Genomic DNA, 25,084 nt, shown 5'->3' on the forward strand with positions numbered 1-25,084 from the left:
TGGCTTCAAGGAGCATACAGAGAAGGAAAAAAAGCCTAAATATATTTATGATATAAGTGCTACTAGAGGGAGCCCATATAGTTCCCTGAATAGGGTGGTAAAATTGCCACTGGCAAATGATACACAGAGAAATGGTTCTTTTAATAATTCTTTACCATTTTGCTGTTCTTCCTGCTGCGACTGCTAAATGCTTTACTGGCCTGAATGACATTAACATAATCCCCTCTTTGAAATGTGAGAGCTATTATGATAATGTTATTTCTATTATTTCTATTATTGGGGGGAAAAAAGCTACATGAGTACCAAAACTGATTATTATTTGTGCATTGGGAGCTTAGTTCCAAAAGGCACACAGGAGTGTGAAAAATCTGAGATAATTGTCATTTATATGTTGTTTTCATAGGGTTGTATTTCAGCTATTTGTGCAAACCCTGAGTATCTCAGTGGGGAAGGACTTGCTTGAATACATGGTTTTAATGTTTCATATATACCCATTTAGGTTCGAATGTAGTAGTCTGTGGTGTAAATATGTGATTATAATTGAAAAATGTGATTTTACCGAGAAGGAAGCTAGGTTTTTTCATCAGTGGGCTGGGCTGGATGCAGAGCTTGGAGTTGTGGTGTGGTAAATCCATGGGGCAGAATGGGTTTAAATTACAGACTTTCTCTACACATTCATTTACCTGTATGTGGAAACAAGGCTATGTCCCCCTTCCCAGTCATCTGTCATTTTCTCCCTCCACTTACACCCTGTTTCTAACAGGCTGAGCGTGAGGGTGGAGAGCAGGAGCTCTGGAGTTGGGTTATGAAGGACTTTCCCACTAGGTGGTAGTGAAGAGAATCGTGTCACACATGGTCAGTGCACGTTTTAATTAGGTTTATAAAGGGGAATCGCACAAGGATCTTACAAGCAAATAGCCTAGTGCAGCTTCCACCTATACGGTCATAAGTGGATCTCTTGATTTTTGGGTTTTTTTTCCTTCCTTTTCTGCTCATTTCCATGCTATTTGTTCCTTCCTAAACAAAGTAGGGTTGACAACTATACCTGTCATGTCCTTTTCCTGAAAGGTGAAGTGTCTACATGAAGCTCCTCTGGTTCTTTCCACCTCCATTATAGCAGAATCAAGACATGGTTAGCTAAATGTCATCTGCTGACATTTAAACAACTTAGAGGTGAGGACTCTTTGTAGCCAGTACTTTCATCTGATTTTTTTCTACCACACTTGCCTCTGAGAGCTGCCCTTCCAAATATAAAAATAATTTTAAAAACGGTTTTGTTTGCCGCTAGTTCTGAAATACCTTGATAGGTCTAAGTAAAGCATTAGTCTACATCAAAGGTTCCAGGCAGAACAGGTATTTTGGGAGGAGTTTGTAATGTCAGAGTAAACTGTCACTGAAATTCAGACTAAAGCTCTCTTGTAGGTCCAAAGAAAGACTGTACGAAAGATACACTGAGAAAATTATCTGGGGAATGCAAGCAGTGCTCCAGTTTTCACTGAGAGCAGATGCTGTGTCTGCTAGGAGGAATAAATTTCTCCTGTGAATTCATCCCACCTCTATCCTGTAATGATAGAGCAAGCTTGCAAAATTATTTAATAGTCTAGTCACAAAGCCTGAGATGCTGGAAAGAAATTATACTTTAATTGCTCATCAGCTATAAATCATTTGTGCCAAATTAATGTGCTGGAAATTTTGCAAGACTGAGAAACTGGAAGCTATTTCAATATGAACACAAAGCAGAGATATTGTTTCATAGATACCAATATCAGTTTTACATCCTATTCTCAGGAAAAAAAATCAGGAAAGGCTCTTTAGTATTAAGACAAGGCTGAAGCCCTGATTTATCTTTCCCTGCATTGATTTAAAAGGACAGAGATGTTCTTTTCTCTTCTTACATTTACTCTGTTATAATCAATGAAAAGGATAGCACAGACAGGCATTCCAGACACTCAGGTTTGCACCACAGGAGAGTGAGGATTCCAAATCATTTGTTAGTTATCTAAGCATTTCTGCAGGTCTTTCTGCTGTGCTGAGGAGAACAAAAGCAGGGAACTTATCCATTGTGCAAATTCTACCTGGAGCCTGAGTGTTTTTTTAGATGGGGGATATGTGTATATGGGAACACCAGAGTTTCCCCCCATACTGACTGACTGGGCTGTGTACTCCAGATCTCCAGTTCCGAGCATGACTCCTCCCTTCTCTGTGTGTCATATCCATGAAAGCTCTCCGGAGCTGAGATGGGCACAGGGACTGTGCACGGGTGCATGCCAAGGGCAGATGTCAAATAGGGGAGGAAGTTTTTCCAGCCTGAGGTAGTCCCGCCTGAACTGGATGGGAGGAAAGGTTAGCATTCCTCACCCTCTCATCCTTCCAGCACACCCAGCTGCCACAACTGATCTCAGCAGGGATCCCATGACCTGTCAGTCACAGTACTTAGAGCATTTCCACCTCATGGTTGATAAATCCAATTCTCAAACAGATGTTGGTAAGTGGGTAAAGTGCTGATTATGTTGGGAGCTCTAAGGTCATTCCTGTCCATAAAGCCAAAGGGCTGTGAAAATCAGAGTGACACAACCCAAATCACTTGTTTTGAAAGCATGAAGATACAGGGGGAGAAACCCTCAGAGCCCAACACCATCTTAATAAGAGTATTGTTTAACTGGAGCACAGGAATCCCGGGCATTCCCTCCACCGAGACCAAGTAAACCTGTGTTGCGTGTGCAGCATCTTCCTGCTGCAGTTCCCCAAAACTACAGGTGGCTGCAACACTTTGCAGTTTCCTCTGTACTGATGGAGCAGAGCTAGCAGGGATGAAGTGACCTGCCCAGGATTACACAGCAACTGGTGACAGAACAAAGATGAACAGAGATGTTCCTTACTTTTAGTCCTCTGTCATGACTGCATACCAGCCAAAGGTTTTTCCATTTAAGAAAATAAATGAGACAGACAACATGAAAATAATTTATTTAATCCACTAATAGAAACAAACTAAAGTGGGCTCCAAATTTCAGAGGCATCTGGCATCCCTGTAGATGCAATGAGAATGTCCCAATGACCCATTATTTTTTGGAATATTTTAACAAAATTCTATTGAGGTATAGAATTTCTTCATACGTGTTTTTAAAACAAATACCTATTTTACCAGCCCTAGGCATTTGTTCTTCTATTTATATTTGATACAGTTACATCACCTCTAACTGTATGTTCAAACTGGCTGGTCTCCCTCCCACACTGAAAGGGACAATTAATGGGAATGCACAGCTGGACTGGAACAATTGATCCAAGCTCTGCAAAGCCCCACTTGCACAAAATTGCTGCAAGTGAACTCCCAGGAGGTAAGGATTACTCACGTGAGCAAACCCAGGAAAAAGCACTAGTTCTGCATTTGGCTGAAACATAATGAAGGGCTGAAGGTTTGGCAGCAGAAACCAGGGAGGAGAAAGGCAAGACCAATATCAAAGCAGCAGTTTCTCTGCCTAGGACTTGCACAGGTTTAGTATAGGGCTGGCAATAAAATGAAGCACATGATTTTTATTTGGTCAAAGTATCTGGAAGGTTCTTTTCTTCCTTAAAAACACACTTTTAGCATTTGATCCTATTGATTTTACTTGGTTTCAAAGATCACAAATTCAAAAAATACAGCAATCTCCAGAAACACCTGTGCATTTGATGAATTATACACCGGAGTTACAAAATATTTTACCTGAACGGTGCATTTACCACCCAACTCTCGTTCAGAGGAACCCTTCGCCACAGCGGCAACGCAAACTCCTAGGAAGTCACGGACTCCTGCGGGATGCAGGAGGTCAGCGACGTGCCAGAGCAGCAGGAGGAGCCCCCGGGGTCCCGCGTTACAGGGGTACCCCGAGCGCACCGGGGTCACTCTCCGGCCAGCAGGACCGAGCCGAGCCAGCCGCGATCGCCGTCCCCAGGCACCCCGCAAGTCCGGGGGAGCTGCCCCGCTTGCTGCGGCGAGGCGGGGGGGCCGCTGCGGGAAAGGAAACGACGGCTTGGGATTCTCCTCAGGAGTCGCGGCTCCTCGCCGGAAGCCCCCAACCCCAAAATCCACCCGCAGCTCGCACTGCTTTTCTGCTGGAGGAAGCTCCGTCCAACTCCCCGCTCCCGCCGGCCGCCGGGCACGGTACCCCGAGCGGCGAGGCTCCAGCGGGAGTGTCCGCAGCGAACCCGCCCGCCCGCGGGGTTGATCACGAGCACGAGCACGAGCACGAGCACGAGCACGAGCACGAGCACGGGCACGGGCACGGGCACGGGCACGGGCACCGGCACCGGCACCGGCACCGGCACCGGCACCGGCACCGGCACCGGCACCGGCACCGGCACCGGCACCTCCTCGTCCTCCCCGCGCCCCACAGCGCCTGCGCGCGGCTGGCGGCGGCGGCACGTGAAGGTGTTGTGGGCACGTGATCCTGCGCGCCCTCGGGCCCCGCCCCTCGGCGTGGCTCCTCCCCCGCGGTGCGCGAGCGCGGGCACGCGGCGCGGCCTGGCCCGGCCGCCCGGTGCCACCACCTCCCGCCCCGCCCTGCCCCGCCGCCGCCGCTGCTCCGCCGGCCATGAGGTCCCGCCGGCGCCCCAGTGCGGCCCCGTGTCGCGGCTGCTGAGCCTCCACCCACCCCGCCACCACCATCGCCCTTCCCGCCCGCGCGGGGACCCCCCCTCGGCTCCCCTCCCTCCACACTGCCGCCGCCATGTTGGGCCGGGAGCCGCAGCGGGGCCGCCACTGAGCCCCGGAGCCTGCGAGGAGGAGGCGGAGGAGGAGGTGGAGGAGGAGCCCGGGCCCGGCCGCCCCGCAGAGCCCAGCGCCGGCTGCCCAGACGCAACCATGGCGGAGCAGACCTACTCCTGGTGAGCCGCGGGGCCGAGGCCGCGGGGGGTCCGAACTGGCCGGGCCGGGCCGAGCGCGGCCCCACGCGGGGACCGGCGGTGGGGGCTGCAGTGGAGGCCGGGGCATGGAGGGGCTGCGGGCCGAGGGTTCAGCGCGGCTGAGGAGGAGGGATTAGGGGGAAGGGAGGAGGGACGGGGCGGCCGGGCTGTGTGGATCCCCCCTGCCGGCAGCCGGTCAGCACGAGAGGATCGCTGGGAGCGTTGGCGTGGCTGTCACCCCCTGTCCCCGGAGGGCTCCGTGTTAGCTGCTTTCTGCACGGCCGGCGCTGTGATCCGCCGGGCCTGGAGAGGGACAGGACCTCCTTCACGGCTGTGAGGCTGCAGGTCACCTCTGCCTAAAGGGAGATTTATGCCAGCGCAGGCTGGTAAGTCCGTGGCATGTGTGTGTGTTTTCACCTAGTGACAATAGGCTTGGTCTGTGTACAGGAAATAGAACGACGAGGAAGAGACCAGTTCCTGTGGAAAGACATGAAGTATAGCAAATGAGAGGGCATTTTTTTCTGTGTTCTGACACTGTCTCGGGCCTAGCTGGCAGTGGATCAAAGAGACAGGGTGCAGTTTCTTTCTATATTTCTGGGGGTTTTGTACTGTTGTGGATCACAGCCAAAATATCTCAACTAATTTACCTGCGCATCATCTCTAATGACCTGACCACTGCAGCAATTTATTGTGATATTCTCACTGCATTTTAAATCCAGCGAGATCCTCCAGAATTCTTTCTTAGATATTATGAAAAAATTACTTGTTTTGAAATAAGTCCCTTATTGAAAAATGAGTTAAATCTTAGTTTTTGACCTTGGCGTGTGCTGAATCTGGAGAAGGGATTGAATTTGCAACGAATATCCCTATTCTCAATGGTCCCATTACTTTTCAAAACTTGGAGGGATTTCTGTTCTGCCACAAGTTGAGACTTTGGCAGCCCCTTCTTCCCTCTTGTCTCTTCTCTGTCAAGAACCAATATTTGTATTGGTCTTCTGCTTTTTAGATGTTCTTATTTTGTTTCACAAGCTCAGTTCAGGCAGTGGTCTGCTTCGCTTTAAAACAGCAGCAAAAAGACAACTCTTTTGACTTAAAAGATTGTTTACATATTGACACAGTAAATGAATATTGATACAGATTTAGGCAGTTTAATGTAGTTCAGCCAAATGTGTCTTAGTGTGTTTTAATTGCAGAATGAAATTGCAGATTCATAAACGCTGCAATTTGTCAGCTTTCTTGAAAGAAGTAAATGAAACAAAATGTCACTTGTACGTTATTTTGATCTTAACTCCTTTGTTTTTTTTAATTAGTGTCTTTGCCATAGTAATAAGTCTAAAGGGAGGATTTTTAACAGAGGTGGGAGAAGGATTTGCTCTTCTATAAGTTGTGTATTTTAGGAGAATGAAATTGGGATTTAAGGTGTTCACTGCATGCTAGGCGGATCTGAAGAGTGGATGTTCTTTCTTGCAGTACTGAGATTGTAGCAAAATGAGGACGTGATGCTTATGTCTTAAAACACTGTAATTTTGTGTCTCTATTCATAATGGTGTCCTCATGGATCTGAGGTTTCAGTCACTTTGTGTTTTTACCTGTAATCAGCCTTGCCTGGGAGCTGTGGGAGCAGTGGACAGAGCAAAAATCCAATTTCACTCACGTTCTCTTCTCTGTGGATATTTCATTACTTACACTTCTAGCAACGCTCTTCTCTCGGTTTATTTGCAGTTGTGGTAATGCAGCTCAGCATAAAATTGGCCAGTGCTTCAGCATTTTCAGGAAAAATGTGCATTTTGTCACCTGAGGAGGCTGGTGCTCATGTGCAGCAGAGTTGTGCCCAGGAGCTGGTGCAGGAGTTCAGTTTGGAAGTTGGCTGATCCCATCCTGTCCATTTGCCAGACCTGGTCCTTTCTCTGTATTGCAAAGGCAGCTTTCCAAGAACAGGTGTGTTCTGTGGTGTAGCGTCCAGCTGCTGTACATACCTTATTTCACATCTGAAAATACATAATCTGGCATTAAGAAAAATCCTTTCACACCCCTGTCTTTGCATGGATGTGAATTGGTTCCTGGCTGCAGTAGTGCTTCCCTTTTGTCCAGGTGCATAAGGCTTGATTACATCTTTTTGTCCATAACTGTCTGCACACATTGTTGAACCACTGTAGCTTCATAAGATATGATAAATTCTTATTGTGGGTTTGATTTTTTTTTTTAAAAAAGGTCCCAGTTGTGTTAAAAATACCTTGAAAAAATATACTTGCCAGCTGTGATTAATGGACATGAGCATTGGCAAACATGCAAAATAGGGCTTATTTCAGTGATTGACAGTCTTGTTAATGATGTTGTTTTGAAGAGATGAGAACTAATTCCCATATTGCTATATTTATTGTTTTGTAAATATGAATCTTAGATTTTAAGGTAGCTTTCTATATTTCTTTTGATTTCCAAGTGGACTGAATGCAATTACTTTATTTTATTAAGATACTATAAGAAGGAGAAACTTGCGCTTTTTCCCCATCTCTGTCATAGTTTTAAATACATGAGTTATCTTTTGACACTGTTCTTTTAAGGTATTTCTTTTGACAACTCCTTTTTTTCTTCCATAATGCCTACACCTATAACCATATGTACTTTTATTTAACTCTTTTTTAGTGTCTTAAGTAGTTTTGCTGAACCAGTATTTCAGATAGAGGTGTCTTACCCTGAAAGGAGGCTCTGCTGAGAATTTTGCTGGTGAAAAAGAATACTGTCATCCTGGAAAAATTAATTTTAATGTGAAATGGGGGATAAGTGCCAGATGGAAATGCTCTTTCAAAGAATATGGACTTCTTAAAAAGGGTGTTTGAGTCAAATGCTTGTCAGTAGAGAGTAGAGAAACTTTCTTTGTCAAGTTCCTGCAATAATAGAAGGAAAGGAGAGCTCTGTATGATACTGCTGCATGGCAAGGTTGCTCATGATTTTGTAGATTAAATAAGAGCTAAAATTAGTTTTCTGCAAGTAGAATGGAATGGGAGAGGAAAGAGGTGGTTGAATACCCATTTTCCCCTTGCTTCCTGTCTGTACTCCAGCAAGGAAATGGAACTGTGTAGTGACAAAAGTTTCTGCTACAGCAGAGGAGGGAATAAATATGGGCAGAGCAAAATACACATTTGTGTGTGTGTAAGAGATTAGTAAATACCAAGAAATTTATCTTCAGGCACCAAGCGGTTGGAAGTATTACAGTAGGATGAGTATGGACGCAGCAGGACCTAGATTTCCTACTTTGTGAAATAGTTGGTCTTTCCTTGATTTCTAGCATTTTGTGGTGAAATTTTTGTGCTGGAGCCTATTGAGAAGGCACAGCACCACTTGTATCTTGTTTATCTTCAGTTAGTAGGTGTTTAGTGTTTTTCAAGGCCTGATGTAACACCCCCTCCCTTTTTACTGTTGCCCGGTCTGGCAATAGAGATTGCTTTGTTCTTTTTTTTGCCCTTTGACTGCACAAAAGATTTTCACAGCTTCCTTCATTTGTGAAGAGCGAAGAAGGGGATTTCTACACCAAAGCTGAATATATTTTTAATATTTCCTTTCTGAGAGTGTTGTATAAGAGTAATGTGGATTGCCATGTGTGCGTGCCCTCTCAGGGTGGTGATCAGAAGACAGACTGGGAGGGCAAGCTAAGAATAAAAAAAGAAGGCACTGTATTGAGTCACTAATCTTAAAAACAACTGAACTCCCTCTTAAATGTTATAATCAGTGGGATGATTTTTGTATTAGCCATCAAATGTTTCATGAGTGAAATGGTGATATATTTAGAAGCTTCTCTTCATAATGCAAAGGGTGTGGAAATTAAATCTAATGGTGTGTCAGAGTAATCAATAGAATTACTGGGTTTTGGAATAAGTGTAAATGTACAGTGCAGTCTTTGCTCCTGGGAGAATTCAAATTGGTTAGTGTTAGAAGTCTTTCTAGATTCAGAGGTCTGAGAATTTGCTTTGATTGCAATTAAGTATTTAACGTGCTTTTGCCATGAAGTAAAATGCAGTTTCTTCCAGAAGACTGAGGTAGTGCTTTCAAGCCTTAGTTGGCTGGATTAGATGTGTATGTGGGAGGGCAGGGAGTAAGAGGAGCTACAGCTTGTTGACAAAACTTGTCAAGTACTAGTAAAATAATTTTTTGCATTTAAGATTTTTTACTTGTTTGCTCAGTTTAGGTTGGGAGACCTAAACTGACTAATTAAGGTGTTTTGAGGATGGGAGGCAGTTTACAATAGAAAACAGATAATTCACCTGAATTTTTAAAATGTTGCACTTGATAGGCAACCGATTGCAAAGCACATAGATGAAATTCTGTTGCGCTGCTGTCAAAAACCTGTCATGAAATCCTGGCATGAAAACATGGAGTTTGGCCCTTAATCTTACATTTTTCAGGAACTGAAATTACCGGCCACATTCCATTTTAACGATTGTTAGAAGCCTCCTGAGAACAAGGATGTCATTATATGAATGCACGTGAGTATCTGGCATGAGAAAAGTGACTTAAACCTCAGTAAATCTGAGAATATCAGGTTTATAGTTCATACCTTTGTCTTCCAGGACCAGTCTCACTTGACTTGTTTGTTACCCTCCCTGGAGCTTTTGCTGTCTCAGGCTGTGTATCCTGTCGATGGGGGCACTGTCTACAGCACTGGGCTGAAAGACAAATAAAGCAAAGATCATGGGATTAGTAGAAGTTTACAGTTACTTGAAGGTACATATGTATAGTGACTGATTAGCACAAGGAAAAAAAATCCTCCTCTCAGTATTTACTAATTGTAAGGCTGTATTTACTAATATATTGATAATTCTTTAAGAAATATTTTAAAATGAAGAACACAAATCAATATTCTCTTGGTGCTGTTGTGCAGTACCTCTTTTAATTAAGATTTCTGTCACCTATTTTAATTAGGATTTCTGTCAGTTCAGCATTTAACCTTTTCAGAATACAGTGGTAATAAAAGTTTATGGTTCCTTTAGCTTTACCCAGTGACTGGAGATGGAGATCTTGGCTAGGGTACAGGAGATCAGTTCCATCCCCCAGGGTTTCTGGCCTTGCATCTCTCACCTTCCAGGGGAGTGTTCTCATCACCAAACTATGTGTTATTCAGAGGCTGAGCTTTGTGTGTCCACTTAAATCTGTTTCACTTCATATAGTATACTGTAAATATTTGCTGGGCCAGGAGGTAGGCGTACATTTCTGCCTGGGATTGACAGGGACCTGGATTCTACTTCCTGCCTTGATAAAAACCTGGTTTGGAAGACTGAAGGGTCTGTAGTTTGTGGGAGTAGTTCAGGCTGCTTTTGCAGGAATGAAAGGTTGAATTTCCGCAAATAGAAGATGACCTTAATATGATTTCCTGTGTCACAGGTGAGTGCTTAGGTGTGTGGATCCACCAATATCAATATGTGTTCTTTTGGTTTGTATGAGGTTTGATGAACTTAAGAGCATCTCTTTCTTCTGCTGAAGCGTAGGATCCAATAAATTGCTTATTTTTTGTACTTTGGGATTTTGGTATGAGTTTAGTGACCTGATGCTGTTGGAATTTGAGGAATTTTGTGGGGACTACCAGAAAAATTAATTGGGGATATTGAATTCTTTTGAGATAAGTTGTGTTTTGGTGAATGCCACCATTTTTAATACTTGATTCAGTTGCTGAAAACTCAATCATTTGTCACTAAAACACAATGCTAAAAAATGGGTACTTAAATAACCTTCCTACGAAAAGTACTTTGAAAAATGTGTCATGCTTTTTGAAATGCAGTGATTTTTATTTCCTAAAATTTGGAAGAAGAGCAGAACAGACTGGTCTTTTTCAGTATCTCGGCTATTTTATTTCATTATTTTGATAATGCGATGTGTCAACATCTGTGGCATAGGTGCCATTGTTTTTATTGCCCTTTGACATTTTATGATGTCTCTAGATGACTCTAAGCATTGTAATATACTCTAAAAGCAAACAATTGGCACAAGTTGTTTAGTCAAAACAGTCTAATTGGATTCTGGTGACATATGAGGAAGGTTTCCACAAAGAACAAAGGATGAAATTGGTAGGGAAAAAAAAAATTGTGCACATTTTCTTTTTGGTGCTACACTGCTTTAGTGTCAGTGATTAGGATTAAAATTTGCAGCCAGTCAGCCAGTGATGGGCGTTGAGTGGAGTGAAGTACAAGCTGGTGTGTGGCTGGATGGGATCCAGGCAGTCAGGCCAACTTTGAAAGGTGATAATTTAATAAGATTAATGGAGCATATGTGTCGTTGCAACACTTGCTGATCGCCTTTCTCTTTAATTTTTCCAAGGATGCTTGTGTTGGTCATCTCTTCTTCTAAATCTTTTGGTGTCTGTGCCTGAAATACTCTGATCTGCCAGGCCAGGGTTCTCCCCTCATGTGCTTCCCAAGAGAAGCTCAGCTCTCACAATACATTAAGTGTCTCTCTGTCCACTAGAACCACCATGATGACATTATCCCAGAGCTCAATAATTGTGGAGCTGTGTTGCTGTCATCTTCATTATTAGATTCTGTTGAGTATTTCTTTTTAGGGCCAGACCTATGCCTCAGGTCCCAGATTCCCTTGGATAGCCTCCATATCTGTGTGTCATATTAAGTGGTATGTTATAGACAGGGCTGTCAGAAAGTTCTGCTGGCTTTTTGGAGGGATACTTTGTAACTGATAACTAACCAAGTAAACTAGAACAGTGTTAATATCCTACAACAACAAGGATTCAAAATAATAAATGTATGAAATAAGCCGTTCCTTACACTCGGGTGAGGACAGGTTTAGGGTTGAAGTGACTTTTTTTTTCAGGATGTCGGAAAGGAGGTTCTTTAAAACCATCACAGCCAGTGTCATAAAGTAGGGGAGAACACACTGAGAAGATGATTCTCTACTGCACAGTGTTATGTTTAAGATTCCTCTTTTATTACTGAAGTTAACAATGTAGAAGTTGGAGGGATAAAATCATATCTTAGAGTTTATATATGGTAGCGTTTTCCCTGACCAGTGGAATCCGAAGGGAAAATTACACTGTTTGATTCTGATTTTTTTTTTTTCCCTTCTGAACTCTTAGGTCCACATATTTTCTTCTGTGACTCTCAGGTTTGGATGTTCTTCCTTTACTTCCTGTAGCTAGTTCATAGACTTTAGACTCAAAAAGTATTTTCCCATGGAGGCGGGTATTTAGCCAAAGACTTTGAAATGATTCTCTTCCATTTTTATGCCATAACCTCATTCCTGCAGGTGCCTCCAGAGTGGAGGTTGTGTGGGGGAAGCAGGAGGAGATCCAGGGGGTTCCACCCTCTGTTCATACACAGTCTTGAACTTTAGCCATGAGTTGGCAAGCTTACCTGCAGAAATAGGCTCGAATCTAGATTATTCTTCAGTTCATTTAAAAGGAAAAAACCAGTTCTGTGCAGTGTTAACTACTGGCTGTTAAAACTAAGCGTCCTTCAGACCTCTTAGTTGTACACAGTCAGTGCTTCTCTGCTTGCTAATTTTGAAAGTCCAAATTTTCTTCTTCATTCCTATGGACTCTGCTGTTTTTTGGACAGAAGTATCTTTTAAAAGTCCTTTTGTTCATCTGATAACTAGCCAGAAGATAACTTCTAGTAAACTTGCAATGATGCATAATTTTAAGTATATTTCAGAGTAATAGAGATCGGCACAAATGTTAAGAATTGATAGTGTTGCACTGAATCAGAGAAGTCTGAGAGCTCTGCTTACACCATTTTCTCATGTCAGTAGTACTGCGAATAGCAGCTACATGTTAGAATAGCAAAAATTTGTATGCCTGGATTCATGGTGCAGTGTGGTTTCAGGTGGTACAAAAAAATCAAGTGATCTCAGCATGTAAATTTGGTGCGTGTTTCTCTACAGCAGTGACATTTTGCAGAGGGGTTCTCTACATGGGTTAAGCTAGTAGCAAGTGTATATCCTCAGGATTTATTTTAATTTCAGTCATTACTGGAATAATAAGCTCAGCTGACTCCAGTTGAAATAGCACAGCATGGACAAGAACCAGCATTACAAAATATTTGTGCTCTGCAGTAGTGCAATTAGCAGGACAGAGGTGAACACAGAAGCTGAATTATGGCTCTGCTCAGTCTTAGTTCTGGTGTCTTGGCTCCTGGCCATCTGACATCCCTTCTCCAGTTGGATAGATACCTCAGGTTTAAAACTTGATTTAAATTTGTCTGGAAACTTTAGTAGTGAGTAGAAGTTCAACCATGAATTCTGAGTAATTATTGTAGTTAGTATCAGCCAGCTGTTGGTGCAGATATATTGGATGTATAAAACCGAAGCTCAATGGTAAGTTGTTACACAAAGAAGTGATTTTACTGGTTCCACTTTCAGGTTACAGTTGTGATTTATCTCACCATCATCTGTGTCAGACCTATTTGGCAAGATAAAGTAGGTGTAGCATGACTTTGACTTATTTAGTCAATGGGAAGTCCCTTCTCTAGGTCACTGTTAGCTAAAGGTGAGGTTGGTGAAATAGCAGGAGGCAAAGGAGTGAACAGAGCTGCGTTATGTGGATTTCTGTAGCCTGTGTTGCAGACTGGTGAGGTGTGGTGTGTCTGTGTCTTGCTTTCTAGGTTTGATGGCACAAGGTCACTCTGGTCCTTTTTAGAAGTTCAGATTGATGGGCTGTGTGCTGGAGGAAAGATTATCTGCTCTCTGAACTCTCGTTGAGGTGGCTGATCCTATACCTTCACTTGAATAGCTGCTCCAAGAAGTTACCACAAAGGGCTAAAAGCTCTCATGGGGAACATTATGATCTCTGCAGGGTTTTGAAGATGAAGAGTAGAATCTAATTAAGCTTTATGTTGAAAATAGTTTAAAGAGTGCTTTTTTCCCTCAAGAAAAGGGAAACTTTAAAGCTAAATAGTGAAGAGCTGAACTTTTTTTTTCTTTAATTTTATGCTAACTTGACTTCTTCTAAAGCAGATGCAGCTGTAAGCAGTTTCAGATGGTACAGAACAGAAAGAACCTCTTTATCATACTTAAGTGCCTTAGAAGAACCCCAGTGTTAGTTTTCCAGCTAGTTCTCTTTCTCTTTATTTTTTATATTTTTGCAGAACATTAAAAAAGCATACTACCTTAAAGCTAAATCAAAAGATGGAAAGAGTCTGCCATAAACCAGAAATACTTCTCTGCAGGGGGCTTTACTGGAAAAAGTTTCTTAAGATTTCCAAAACACCCTCTTTAAAGAATGTTCCTACTTTTTGTTGTTGTCACAAGCAAAGCTTCTTAGCTATTTAGGCAAGAGTTAGTTGAAAACAGCCTCTGTCTGTTCTGCTACCTGTTTTTGGTACCTGGAACTGACTCAGCTGTCTTCAACTTGGCACTTGGGTATGTGAATGTTCTGTGCTTCTGCGCACAGGTTGGGAGGCAGCGATCAGGCCCTGGCCAGTCGAGCTCAGGACTAGTCAAGACCCTTTTTTTTTTGAGTTTGCCTCTCAGTAGAAGGTGGCAAAAGCAGGGTGCCTGTTTTGATGGTCAGTATTTTGTATTTTCATGCCAGCTGAATCCCCTTGTGACTTGGTACAGTTGTGAATAGTCATGTTCATTTCAGAATCTCACCAGCCATCATCTGACAGCATGAATTTGTCTTGATACAGGGCCAGCATGATGAAAGCTGCTTAAATCTGGCTAGACAGACTGACTACTCTATGGCTTTGACTCACGCAGGAGTGTACTTTTACCACTGTCACTGAAGATTTGTAGTTGGGTACTGATGGTGTTAAGTCATTCTTTTATGGAATGTTGATAAAACAGTGTTTCATTCTACCCAGGCATGTGATGATAAAGTATATAATCCTGTAGTGTTTTGGTAAATCAACTCATCAGTAGCGCTTAGCTGCTCTTTCTGACAAGGTCATATTGGTCAATTTGACTTTGGTTCTGGCTTGTTGATTGTAAGGCCTGATTGTTAAATGCTTTGATTAAACTATTAGTTGTTAGTTTTATTTTTTTATCTGACTTCTGAATACATTGCTAAAAAGAGTTTGGATTTCTAAGCACGTAATCAATAAATACCAGTTTAAGTGTCAGAGGTATGAGGTGTGGTTCTGGTTTGGTTTTTTAAGTCAACAGTGGAGTGAATATAGGTAAGAAAACATCCTGTTTTCTGATTTTTGATAAAAAAAACTAACCTCTTTCATACTAGAGAGCCCACTACAGCTCGATAACTTAAAAAAATTATTAGTATCACGGTATTCTGCATATTTGTAACTTAAGTACAAGAATTGCTGTGGAAATGAAACCTTCAGATAAGATTTTTTTTTTCATATTGGGATGGAAGGATGTGTTTTGTCTAGGAAGCAATGTAGTGTTCAGATCAATATCCTCCATACGTGAGGGGACTGTCATGTCTTTGTAGACTAAGTCTTGGGTGAGTGTTCTTCCATCAGTTAGGTCAGCTGCATTTTTGAACCTGTTTAATCTACAAAGTGATGATTCCTAGTTTAGGGAAAAGATAGAGACCTTGGAGTCCTTGCTAAGGTATCTCTCTGGGAGCTGTTCTAGGGGTTAACCCAGCGGTGCCTGCATGTATGTACGTTAACCTTTTCTGTCACATTCATTGCCAAAAACACCTATATCTCACAGATAAACGAGCTGTATGGTTCTACTACAAGTATTCCTGCACTTTCTTGCTCTGAACCACTGTTTTTGCTTCAGTTGTTGCATTCACTTTGTGAGGAGGCAGTGACTTAGCAAGGAGATGGGATTTGCAGCACATTCTGCTATCGGAGTTCTGCTCTGCATGACCAGTTCTGTCACTTACAAAAGAAATGTTATGAATGTGAATAAACCCTTCTTCTATTAGTCCTTCACTGCAGTGAGTACTATACTCCAGATAGTTAGAACAAGGTTAGATGGAAGAATTTCTCTACTGTTGGTATGTCAAGAGTGACTAAGTCCAGAACTGGGCATAGACTTTGTGGTGGTCTGAGACAGTTTGGTCTCCTGGAGTGCAGCTTTGATTAGAAGCCTGGGATGCCTGTGCAAGATGAGGAGTAGGGCTAGAGTGAGAGCTCTAGGATGGAGCTGGCCACAAGGTCAAAAAGTTAAGCAGGAATATGCACTGACTGTTTAGGTAATACTCTGAGAGCAAGTTAGGCCACTCAAGTATCATCTATGTGTCTTGAATGAAACTATGCATTGGAGAGGATCAACTTCATCTTCTGGTTTTAGCTTCTGGATGACTGCAAGTAATCAAATATGGCATCAAGTAGTGGTATTCCTCTGTGTGCTTATTAGGAAACCTGATGTACTTTTTTGTGTGTTCTCTGTGTTGCTTCAGATGGAGATACATACTTTGGTCTGAACTTCTTTGGTTTAGTCTGTTACCTGCCTCTCTGCATCCCATAAGAAGTCAGATTACAGATTTAGTAAGATTTATTGTCTTCAATATTGAAGTAGTCCTTTTGCACAGTGTGTTGTTTCCCGTCCAAGCAAAGCTGCCGAAACTATTGCACATTTGTTTTACAGAACATTACAGTAAGATTTTCAAGGTGAAGTCATTCATGAGGTCCTCAAGGGTGACGCAGCTTGTCCTGTCTCTAGTGCTGGGTTATTTGCACTGTTCATCTGAGGGCAGTGGGCAGCTCTTGGTGCTGTGATAGAGCAGTGAGTTCAGTTCACACCTTGGCAGGTGTCAGATGCTCTGAGCGCTGGGGCCATGCAAAGTCTGTGCTTGTCTGATCGGGCTGAGAGGTGGTCTGAGCACAGCATTGCTGTGGGGCTCTTGGCAGAGCAGTGCAGGCCAACAGGAATTTCCCTGTATATCCTGAGAGTCCTTGCTTTCTGCCACATAATGATCTCTTTTCTTTTGTCGTTGTCCTTTTTTGACTGCTTGCTGGCGCCATGACAACCATAATATTCTGTGTATGATGGAACGTTGACAATAAATATGCCCGGGATGATGCATCTGGTTCAGCTGCACTTTAGATGAACTTAGCCCTGGATCTGCAGTTGGTTCTGACTGGGGTAATGTGGCTGTAAGAGGACCAAGAAGAGAAGGTTGGAGTTGGGCAATTAGTTGTAAAGAGTTTTTATCCTGAACAGCCTTATTCAGAAAAATGCCACTTCTGGACTTGGATGGCTGACAGTGTCTAGGATGAGGTTGAATTGCATTAACAGAAGACAGGCTGTATTTTCTGATGTTAAAGACTCAGTTGTCTGGAACCTGGTTCAAATAACTGCTCCAATTGTGGAAGACACTAATACAGTTTCCTTTCATTAGGGTAAAGTGTGAAAATTTGTTATCCCTTGTTACTAATAGTAGCCTTTATTTTGCTGATTGTAGTTCAGCTATTGGAGGTTTTTTGTAATGGAACTTTTCAGTGCTGTTAGGAAACTTGCTGCTGAATGTCTTGTATCTTGATACTGTATAGGAAATGGATAGCTTTGGATGAGCAGGATTCTAGAACTCCATGACAATCTTTTTATAGTGTCTATATGGCTAATTTGGAAAGGCTGCAGTGCTATAGTCTTTCCAAATTTGTTGAAGTGAGATAACAGAATCTCCTGACCTCTCTGGACACTGAATAATGCCCCAAATCATCCAAAAAAGATCCAACTTATCCTTCATTTCTGTGGCTGTTAATTATTTTGCTGGCAGTTTGTACAGAGAGAGGAACAAAGGAAATAATTTAAAAATAGTTGAAGGAACGATGTGAATTGACAGATCTTAGCTAGTGTGGTGCCTTATCAGGGGAGCGATGTCCTGTAGTTTTTCTGTGCAAACTATTTAGCACTGTAAAATGAAGCAAGTTTTTAGATTTTCTTATAGTTGTAGACACCTGAGGACAGTAACTCTATAAAATGCCAACTGATAGAAATTCATAGTGCTTATTTTGGAAACAAAAGTTGCTTTGAGTAGTAGATGTTTTGTAACTAAAAGTGTCTTGGGTATATAATATGCTGGGATATTTTTAGTAATCAATGCTGAGTGGATGTTGTCTTGATGATGGGGATGGTCTTCAGTTAAATTTTTAGCATGTTGTAACTAGGCCTGTTTTTTGCTTTTTAAAAAAATCTTACTAAACTTAAGGATATGCCACCCACCCATTTCTGATACAAGGCAAGTAGGCTAAGACCAAATGGTGATAAAAATCCTGCACCACAAAAGTAATTTTCTTTCAAGTCGCTTTGTAAGATTTAAATGTATCAGAACTTGCTTTTGATTTTGAAATTAGGGAATTGACCAAACTGAGTTGGGTTCCATTCTTTCCAAGAGGAAAGGTCCCATGAATGTGAAGGTGTGCTGGGTAAGGCTGAAGGAAGGTGGTGTGTTTTGGTTGCCGTGCGGTAGTGATGTGGTTCTGAATTCCTCTTGAAGTGTTCCTCTGGTTTAGATCAGTGACAGACCCTCCTTGCTGCCAGCCAAGCTGTGCTTTCGCTGCTGGAAAGTTACAAAAACTCTCTTAAGCAGAAAATATGAAGAGAATGGCTGAGAAAGCCTTTCTGTCACTGTGTCGGTTGGATTTGAGATCCATGTTGTTGTTTTCATGACATTAAGAGAGAATTGGAAGTCCATGATAGCAGCAGAGTTTAGTGACAGGGTAACCAGTTACCTGCTTTGCTCATTAACAGGTGTTGGGTTCTGTACCAGGTGTAATTTCCACACTAAGGCATATTCCATCTCTACAGTCAGAATGAGAGTTAGGAGCTGGTGTGTGCTTCTGTATGGTGGAATGGCTTCTATACTTTGGGGCATTCGCTTGGGCTGGGTTTTTTTTTCTTTTAGCAATTGATAATTGTTTAACCTCTTGAAAGAGAATAATTGCTACTGAATGACTTATGCTATGGCATCAGAAGTCTGTCATCAACTGCTACAGACACTGCTATTTTGCCACAACTTGCCTGTGACAATTGGTTGAACATTGTTAGGAGCTAGCACAGTTGTGCTTGGACTTTTCCAGGCTTGGTTACTTACATTTCTCATAGCTCACCATGAGAAGCATCACGGCATTCATGTAGCTGTATTGTGTTTTGTAAAGAAATTTTTCACTTGTGCAATAGTCTGGCCTTAGATGTGCTAGAGACACTTATATTTTTGTCTTTTCCTAATGATGTCTCAGGAGATGCATCTCCCACCAGTGTTTTGTTTGAACTTTCAGGGAAATTATCATTCTGTGCTTTGAATATCTCCGTATTACCATGGCAAATAATTCATGCTGCTAATTAAGACACTGTTAGAATTGCACAGAAAGATGGGCAGGGAAGGAATATAGCTTACTTATGCTCGCAATTTATCTGTCTTATAAATTTATAGAACACTTACTGCCAAGGTAGCTCACAGTTTACCAGTGAAGATATATGACCTTCGGATTCATGGTTTCTGTCTCCTGAAGGTAAGAGGAAAAAAAAGCCAGATGTGTTTTGTCTGGTGCCTATGGAGGCACAGGGTGAGGACCAGCATTGTGCCCTGAGCTAGATTTGTGTTCTGTAAGAGAGAAACCCATTGAGAGAGACCCTTCTGCTCAGAACGGAGGGCTTGAAACTGGGAAGGCCATGAGTTCCCTAAAGAACTGTTGACTGGCAGTTTCATGCTGAGCAGAGTTTCTTACACAGGTCTTGCAAACCCAAAGAAGACTCTTTTGTAACTCTGAAATGAATGTGAAGCCATTGCACAATCTGGCAAGTGAGTAATAAATCCAGCAGACTATTTTGGTGTTGGTTGGAGTTCAAAGAGAAATTAGGAGACCTAATTAAGGTGTGCATTAAATACCAGGGAGGTATCAACACTGAAGGAAGCTGATGGCAGTGTTTTTGTTGTCCACATGTAATAGTGGAGACTCTAAAACTATTAATTCTGTGGTATGTTGTGGCTGTGTATTGCAAGCCAGATGCTATTTCTGCTTTTTTTTCTTTTCCTATTGTTGTAGGCAAGATGAATTAAATTCCATCTTGTCTGAAATTTGGTGGGTATCTCATATACTCTCTTCTCTCTTCAATAGCAGTTATTACTAAGTCTTGTTTAATACAAAAAGATGAAAATCATCAGCCTTACCAATGGCATTGTGGTAGTTCATACTGCATCATGTCTGGAACTGGGTTGTACTGCCATTGCACGCTTACTGCAGAAAATCAAATGCCTAATATTGAAGAAGACTGTTTTTCTAGTCTTTCTTCTTAATGAAAGATAATGTTTTCCTTTATAAGGGCCTATGTGATTAGATATTTATCCTCTGTTCCCAGGAGAGCAGACATTGCGGTTCATATTTTCTGTTTTGTGAAACAAGATGTCATATAGCTGACTACATCTCTGGAATCTGTCATTGTTCCCCTAAAAGGAACTGAAAGCAAATTGGCTTTCTAAAACATGAAAGAAACCTAGAGCAAACTCTTTGTCATCACATTCCTGGTCAAATCCAGCATTTGCCTTCCACAGAGTTTCTAATATTTAGTAATGTCTATAGTTTCCCATGGGGTTGCTTAGGTGAGCATAGTAAGTGAGAGCTGTTGAAAGAGAAAAGAAAGAAGACTTCATCGTGAGGTGAATTGAGCCAAAACTCTTGGGGATTGTGTGCGTGTTTTATATGTAGTTTTTAAAATCATACTACTTTTAATCCCAGTGTTTCTTTCCTTTGCAATAGGTTATTAATCAGAGAAAGAAAATACCAACTGTTACACAAAACTTACATAGATTAATTGAATTCTTACTGGTATATACCAGAAATATATCAGAAATTATGGGGTGATTATTCACATTAAATTTTAAACTTCAGCTCTAGGACTGCATAAATACCCTGAAGGGAATGGAGAGACCAGAGGACACTTGTAAGCCCTGGGTAGAAGCATGTCTTTCTCCACTGACTGTGTAGGGAGCATGGTCTTGGAAGTGAAGGGCTTCAGGTGCCCTAGGAAGAGGGACTTGAATAACCTGTGTCCGTTTGACTGAACATCACAAATTTATAGATAGCACAGCAGTTCCAAAAAAAGGGAGTTGTTCCCACCTTCCTGCTGAGGTGCCAGCAAGACCTGGTTGTTGACTGAGAACTTGGCTCTTACTTGCAGAAATGCAATCTCCACACCTCCTGCAGCATCACTAATAAATGTGAGCTCTTGCCTTAAGAGGTACATGGTTCTGTATGAGATTAGTATTTTTATAATTGGTTTGGGGCTGAAAATGTGTTTTCCAAGACTTATACTGTTATATTTACAAGTAATTTTGGGAGAGATTAGAGAAAAATATTTGGACCAAACTAGTGTTCAGCCGTGAGTAAAAAAAGTTCACTTAGAAGTAAAATTATCTTCATGTTTTTTCATCCATTAATCATATCTGTCAGCTTTTTGTCACATTTTTCTCTTTTTCTCATATTAAAATGTTACCCAACTTTGTTCATTTTACATGATTATTTGCCTTTTCTTGCATTTCAGATACTTAGATTTAGAGCTGTCTTAAAATACAGGCAACAAAGCAGGCAGGGAAAATGTCTGAAATTTTAAGCTGTTGTGATATTTGTTGTTGTGCTTAATCCTGTGCAATGTAAGTTGCAGTTGCTCATACGTAAAATCTTAACTTAAAAAGCCTCCCTAGTGCCAAACAGTGATGAGATAGTGTTTTAAAAACAGCTTAAAATTTATGTTAGCTACATCCTCATGGTGCTTTACTTCTTATGCAAAAGTAGTTTTCAAATAAAACATTAAGGATGATCAAGGGATATTCTTAAATTTTTCATTTTACTTTGTTCACTCTGTACAATCAAATCTGAATAATGTTATGAAAGTGAAATAGCGTTTTAATAACTCAAAATAGCATATTGTTTTTAGGTACAAGAATCAATGCAAAGTGACAAACTCCCTGTGAATTGTGTCTAAATTTAGTAGGTGTCTTCAACAATCAACCAAAAATTCTAACATTCAAATCAGCTTTGTCATCTTGCTACTACATTTTCCTGAGTAACTTTTTTGGAGCTAGTTTATGTTCTAGTTCTGATGTGAGTGCTTTTGCCTGAAGGGTGTTCAGGAATTATGACTGTTCCAAGGGTGAACTTGGTTATTTTTAGGACAGTTAAACATCTGCATGTTCACTACAGAACCTTTTCCAAGAAAGCATTTTGTTTCTGAGCAAGAAATATCAGCAGAAATATAGATGCAGCACAACAGAGTGTAATCTCTGCCTTCTCAGGGAACTTGGGTATTTTCAGACTGGTCTGTTGCTTGAAGTACCTCTGGGTATACAGAAGGATATTGGGAGGATTTAGCTCTGTAGTATTTTTGTAGGTGGCTTTGAGACTTTGGAATCCAGAGCAGGGATGAAACCAAGCAGAGGTGCCAAATTAGGAGTGGTTTTGGTGGGACATAAGGAGTATATTTGAAATGTTTCTAAGACTCCAGGTATTTGCATTCTGGCTGAAAAAAACCCAACAGTTTTTGATTGAGATCAGTTGATTGCAGAATATTGTTCTCTATCAGTGTTAAACAGTTTTCTGGATTCAGAAATTTAAAAAATGGTACAGGTACAATATAGGATTTGGGCTAGAAAATTTAAGTTGTATGTAATAATTTTAAGTCTTTCCCATATATGTTGTATGTGTATAGGAAAAAACCCCTCAAGGTAAATTGTGAAAGTTAAGTGAATTAAAACTGAAATAACTTCAAAAAGAGGCTGCCCTCTTTTTTATATGTGGTATCTTACACCCTTGATTATACAGAATACTGCTTTGAAAATGTATTCTGACTGCCTAGTTTGGACCTTGAATGGCTAAATCAAAAGTCTTATGAAAATATGCTAGTGTTCTATGAAAATATTGATTGCTGAAACATTGCATTTGCAGCTCAGGGTTATTTTTCCCCCACAGGAGTTTTCAGGTGCTGCTTAGAGAACTGTGACATCCCTTTTTCATTTTCTCAGTATATTTTGAGTGTCTTTAGCTCTATACTCTTTTTTTTTCCCTTAAGGAGGAAAACTTCAGATTTTCAAATGTTAGTTAACTATTCCAGTTTTCCAATAGTGGTGATAAAATGCTAAATCTACTTCTGGTGGGAGGTGATTTTTAAAACTGATAAGCAGGTGTTTTATATACCCCTTGAGGATATCAAAACTCTTATGTCTACATGCTGACAAGCTTCTGTCTCTCCAGCTGTGTATTTACTGGTGTAGTAAAAGATTGCTTCTCCCCGCAAATACAGTTTGATTTCACTTGTTTGCATGTTGATAGTGGGAGACTGTTGCCGAGTTGAAAAGACTGTTTTGTTTATTTGAAGTGCTTAAATCTGGTCACTCACTTTGATTCGTATTTTGTTACTTGCTACATACATTACATGAAAATGTGAATAGAAACAGATGGTGAAGGATCAACATTTAGGCTTCCAGCGTGTAAAATTCCCTGGAAAGCTGAGTCCTCTACTATGGCATCAGCAGCCTGTGTTCAAAACCACGTCGTGTTTGTTTTATAGTAATTCCTGGATGCCAGGCATATATTAAGTCATTCTGAGCCTGCTGCTGCATGGACATCAGTATTGATCTCAGCAGTTCTGTGTTTTTCCTGGAAGAATTGAGCTATTAATTCCCTAATCCTTAGGGAAATTATTTTAAATTAACGTCAGTATTGGAGACTATTGTTTCCATGGGTTCAGGATTCATACTAAAGTGTCAGTTCACACATTTCAAAGCAATTCTGTTAAAGATGGGAAGAATAGAAGTTAACCTGGCTCGCATTTATGTATTTTCCTTTCTATCCATGTGATCGGAAGTGTCATGATTTTTACTAACACCTGAAAAATCTGTTGTGGCTGCTTCTGTCAGGGCTGGACTGGCAGTTTGTCTGGGTTAGGTTTATGCTGGTAAAGATGTAATCTGACTCTGCTGTGACATTTAATAAATGCTGAAGGAAAAACTTCTTTTTAGAAGTGTATCTCTCCTCTGCTGTGTTGCAGTTTCTCTAGCCTAAATCACACATTAAAGGAGTACAGCTTGAATTAATGAGATGTGTATTTAGAATGACTGGTGCAAATTAGTGGATGACCTGAAACAGGAGAGAACTTACTTTCCTGTGTAGTGTTATCTCAATGCCTTTACGTAGAAATTTGCTTTTTTAAAAGGCAAACATTTTGTCCAGTAAAAATAATATTTTGGTTTTGTTTGGGATTTCTAGTAGCTTTTGAACCTGGTTATTCCTGGGCTTGTGGAATATTACAGACTTGCCCTGTCTGTTGTCTGATGCTGAATCTGGGGTGTGCATTTCAGTTCTGCGTTTGTAGAAGGCAAATGATACATAATGAAATGACAATATCTCTCTGATAAAACTAGAATTTTAAAGTGGGTGTAATTTGATGCTGGTCAAATAAAGATTTCATTTAGTCCCATACATGAAGACTCCTATACTTCAGTTTGTCCAAAAGGTTTCTGTGATGCAATATTGAAGACATGACAGCTGCTGTTAAGAAAATTTGCTGTTAATAAGCATTTCAGTGTTTGGGGGCTCAGCTCAGCATGTGAGATGCATCTAATAGTCTCCGAACATTATCATTTAATTAAACCTCTACTGTTTAGAGTAAGTGAGTACAAAAGAGCAGTAGGACATGTTCTCCTTCTTTTTCTTGTTTCTCTAGACTGAAAAGAGCATACTAGGTAATACATTTGGAACTGGTCCACTTGGTTTTTGTGTGTGTGGGTTTTGGTGTCATCCCCCCTGCCCCCCCCCCCAAAAAAAAGCACAGTGGGTGAAACTTTGAAGAAGAACTGCCACTTCTTGTGTTGTCACTAGTATTCTGTGACTACAGAGATGTTAATTGGAAAAAGAAATTGGATTTGAGGGGGAAATTGGATCAGTTTACAGTTTGGTGTTTGGGAAAGAGTGTAAGTTCCCCTAGTGTGAGTAATACAGTTTTAGCTCATTTTGATCTCATAGTTCTCCCACATGGTGTTTCCTTTTGCCTGCGAGAGGGCTTCTCCCCTTCTTGTGTATCTTTCTAGACTAGCTAAACCCAGTTCCTATCTCTCCTAGTTGTCTTAGAAACTCTTCTCTGCACTCATCCCAGTGACAGGCTAATAATTCTGCTCACATGGAAACTAAATTCACACCCGAGTGTGCCTTCCCCCTCAGCAGTCCTCTCTCCCGTCTGCGCTGGATGGATTGTGTGCTCTTACACCACATGACTCAAAAGAATAGAAATTAAGAGGACACCTCAGGAAAAAAGAAGTGTCTATCCAAAATACTGTCATTAGTAGGTTCACTAGTAT

At 41.2% G+C, this 25,084-nt stretch overlaps 1 protein-coding gene across 8 annotated transcripts in view; it reads left to right on the plus strand.

The window, feature by feature from the left end:
* Positions 1-25,084, plus strand: part of SPPL3 (signal peptide peptidase like 3) — a 77,056-nt gene that overhangs the window by 10,690 nt on the left and 41,282 nt on the right. Inside the window, exon 1 of one of the 8 annotated variants that reach the window (XM_069030666.1) lies at positions 4,566-4,863. The exons of 4 other annotated variants lie outside the window; for them this stretch is intronic. In XM_069030666.1, coding sequence (XP_068886767.1) covers positions 4,841-4,863 — 23 coding nt within the window. In that variant the 5' untranslated portion in view covers positions 4,566-4,840. Of the gene's footprint in view, positions 1-4,565; positions 4,864-5,081; positions 5,268-9,310; positions 9,363-9,552; positions 9,601-25,084 lie in introns of those variants that run through there. 3 more of the 8 variants (XM_069030670.1, XM_069030667.1, XM_069030665.1) reach the window with 3 other exon arrangements.

This window comes from Aphelocoma coerulescens, chromosome 15, assembly GCF_041296385.1.
Source record: "Aphelocoma coerulescens isolate FSJ_1873_10779 chromosome 15, UR_Acoe_1.0, whole genome shotgun sequence".
Taxonomy (NCBI): domain Eukaryota; kingdom Metazoa; phylum Chordata; class Aves; order Passeriformes; family Corvidae; genus Aphelocoma; species Aphelocoma coerulescens.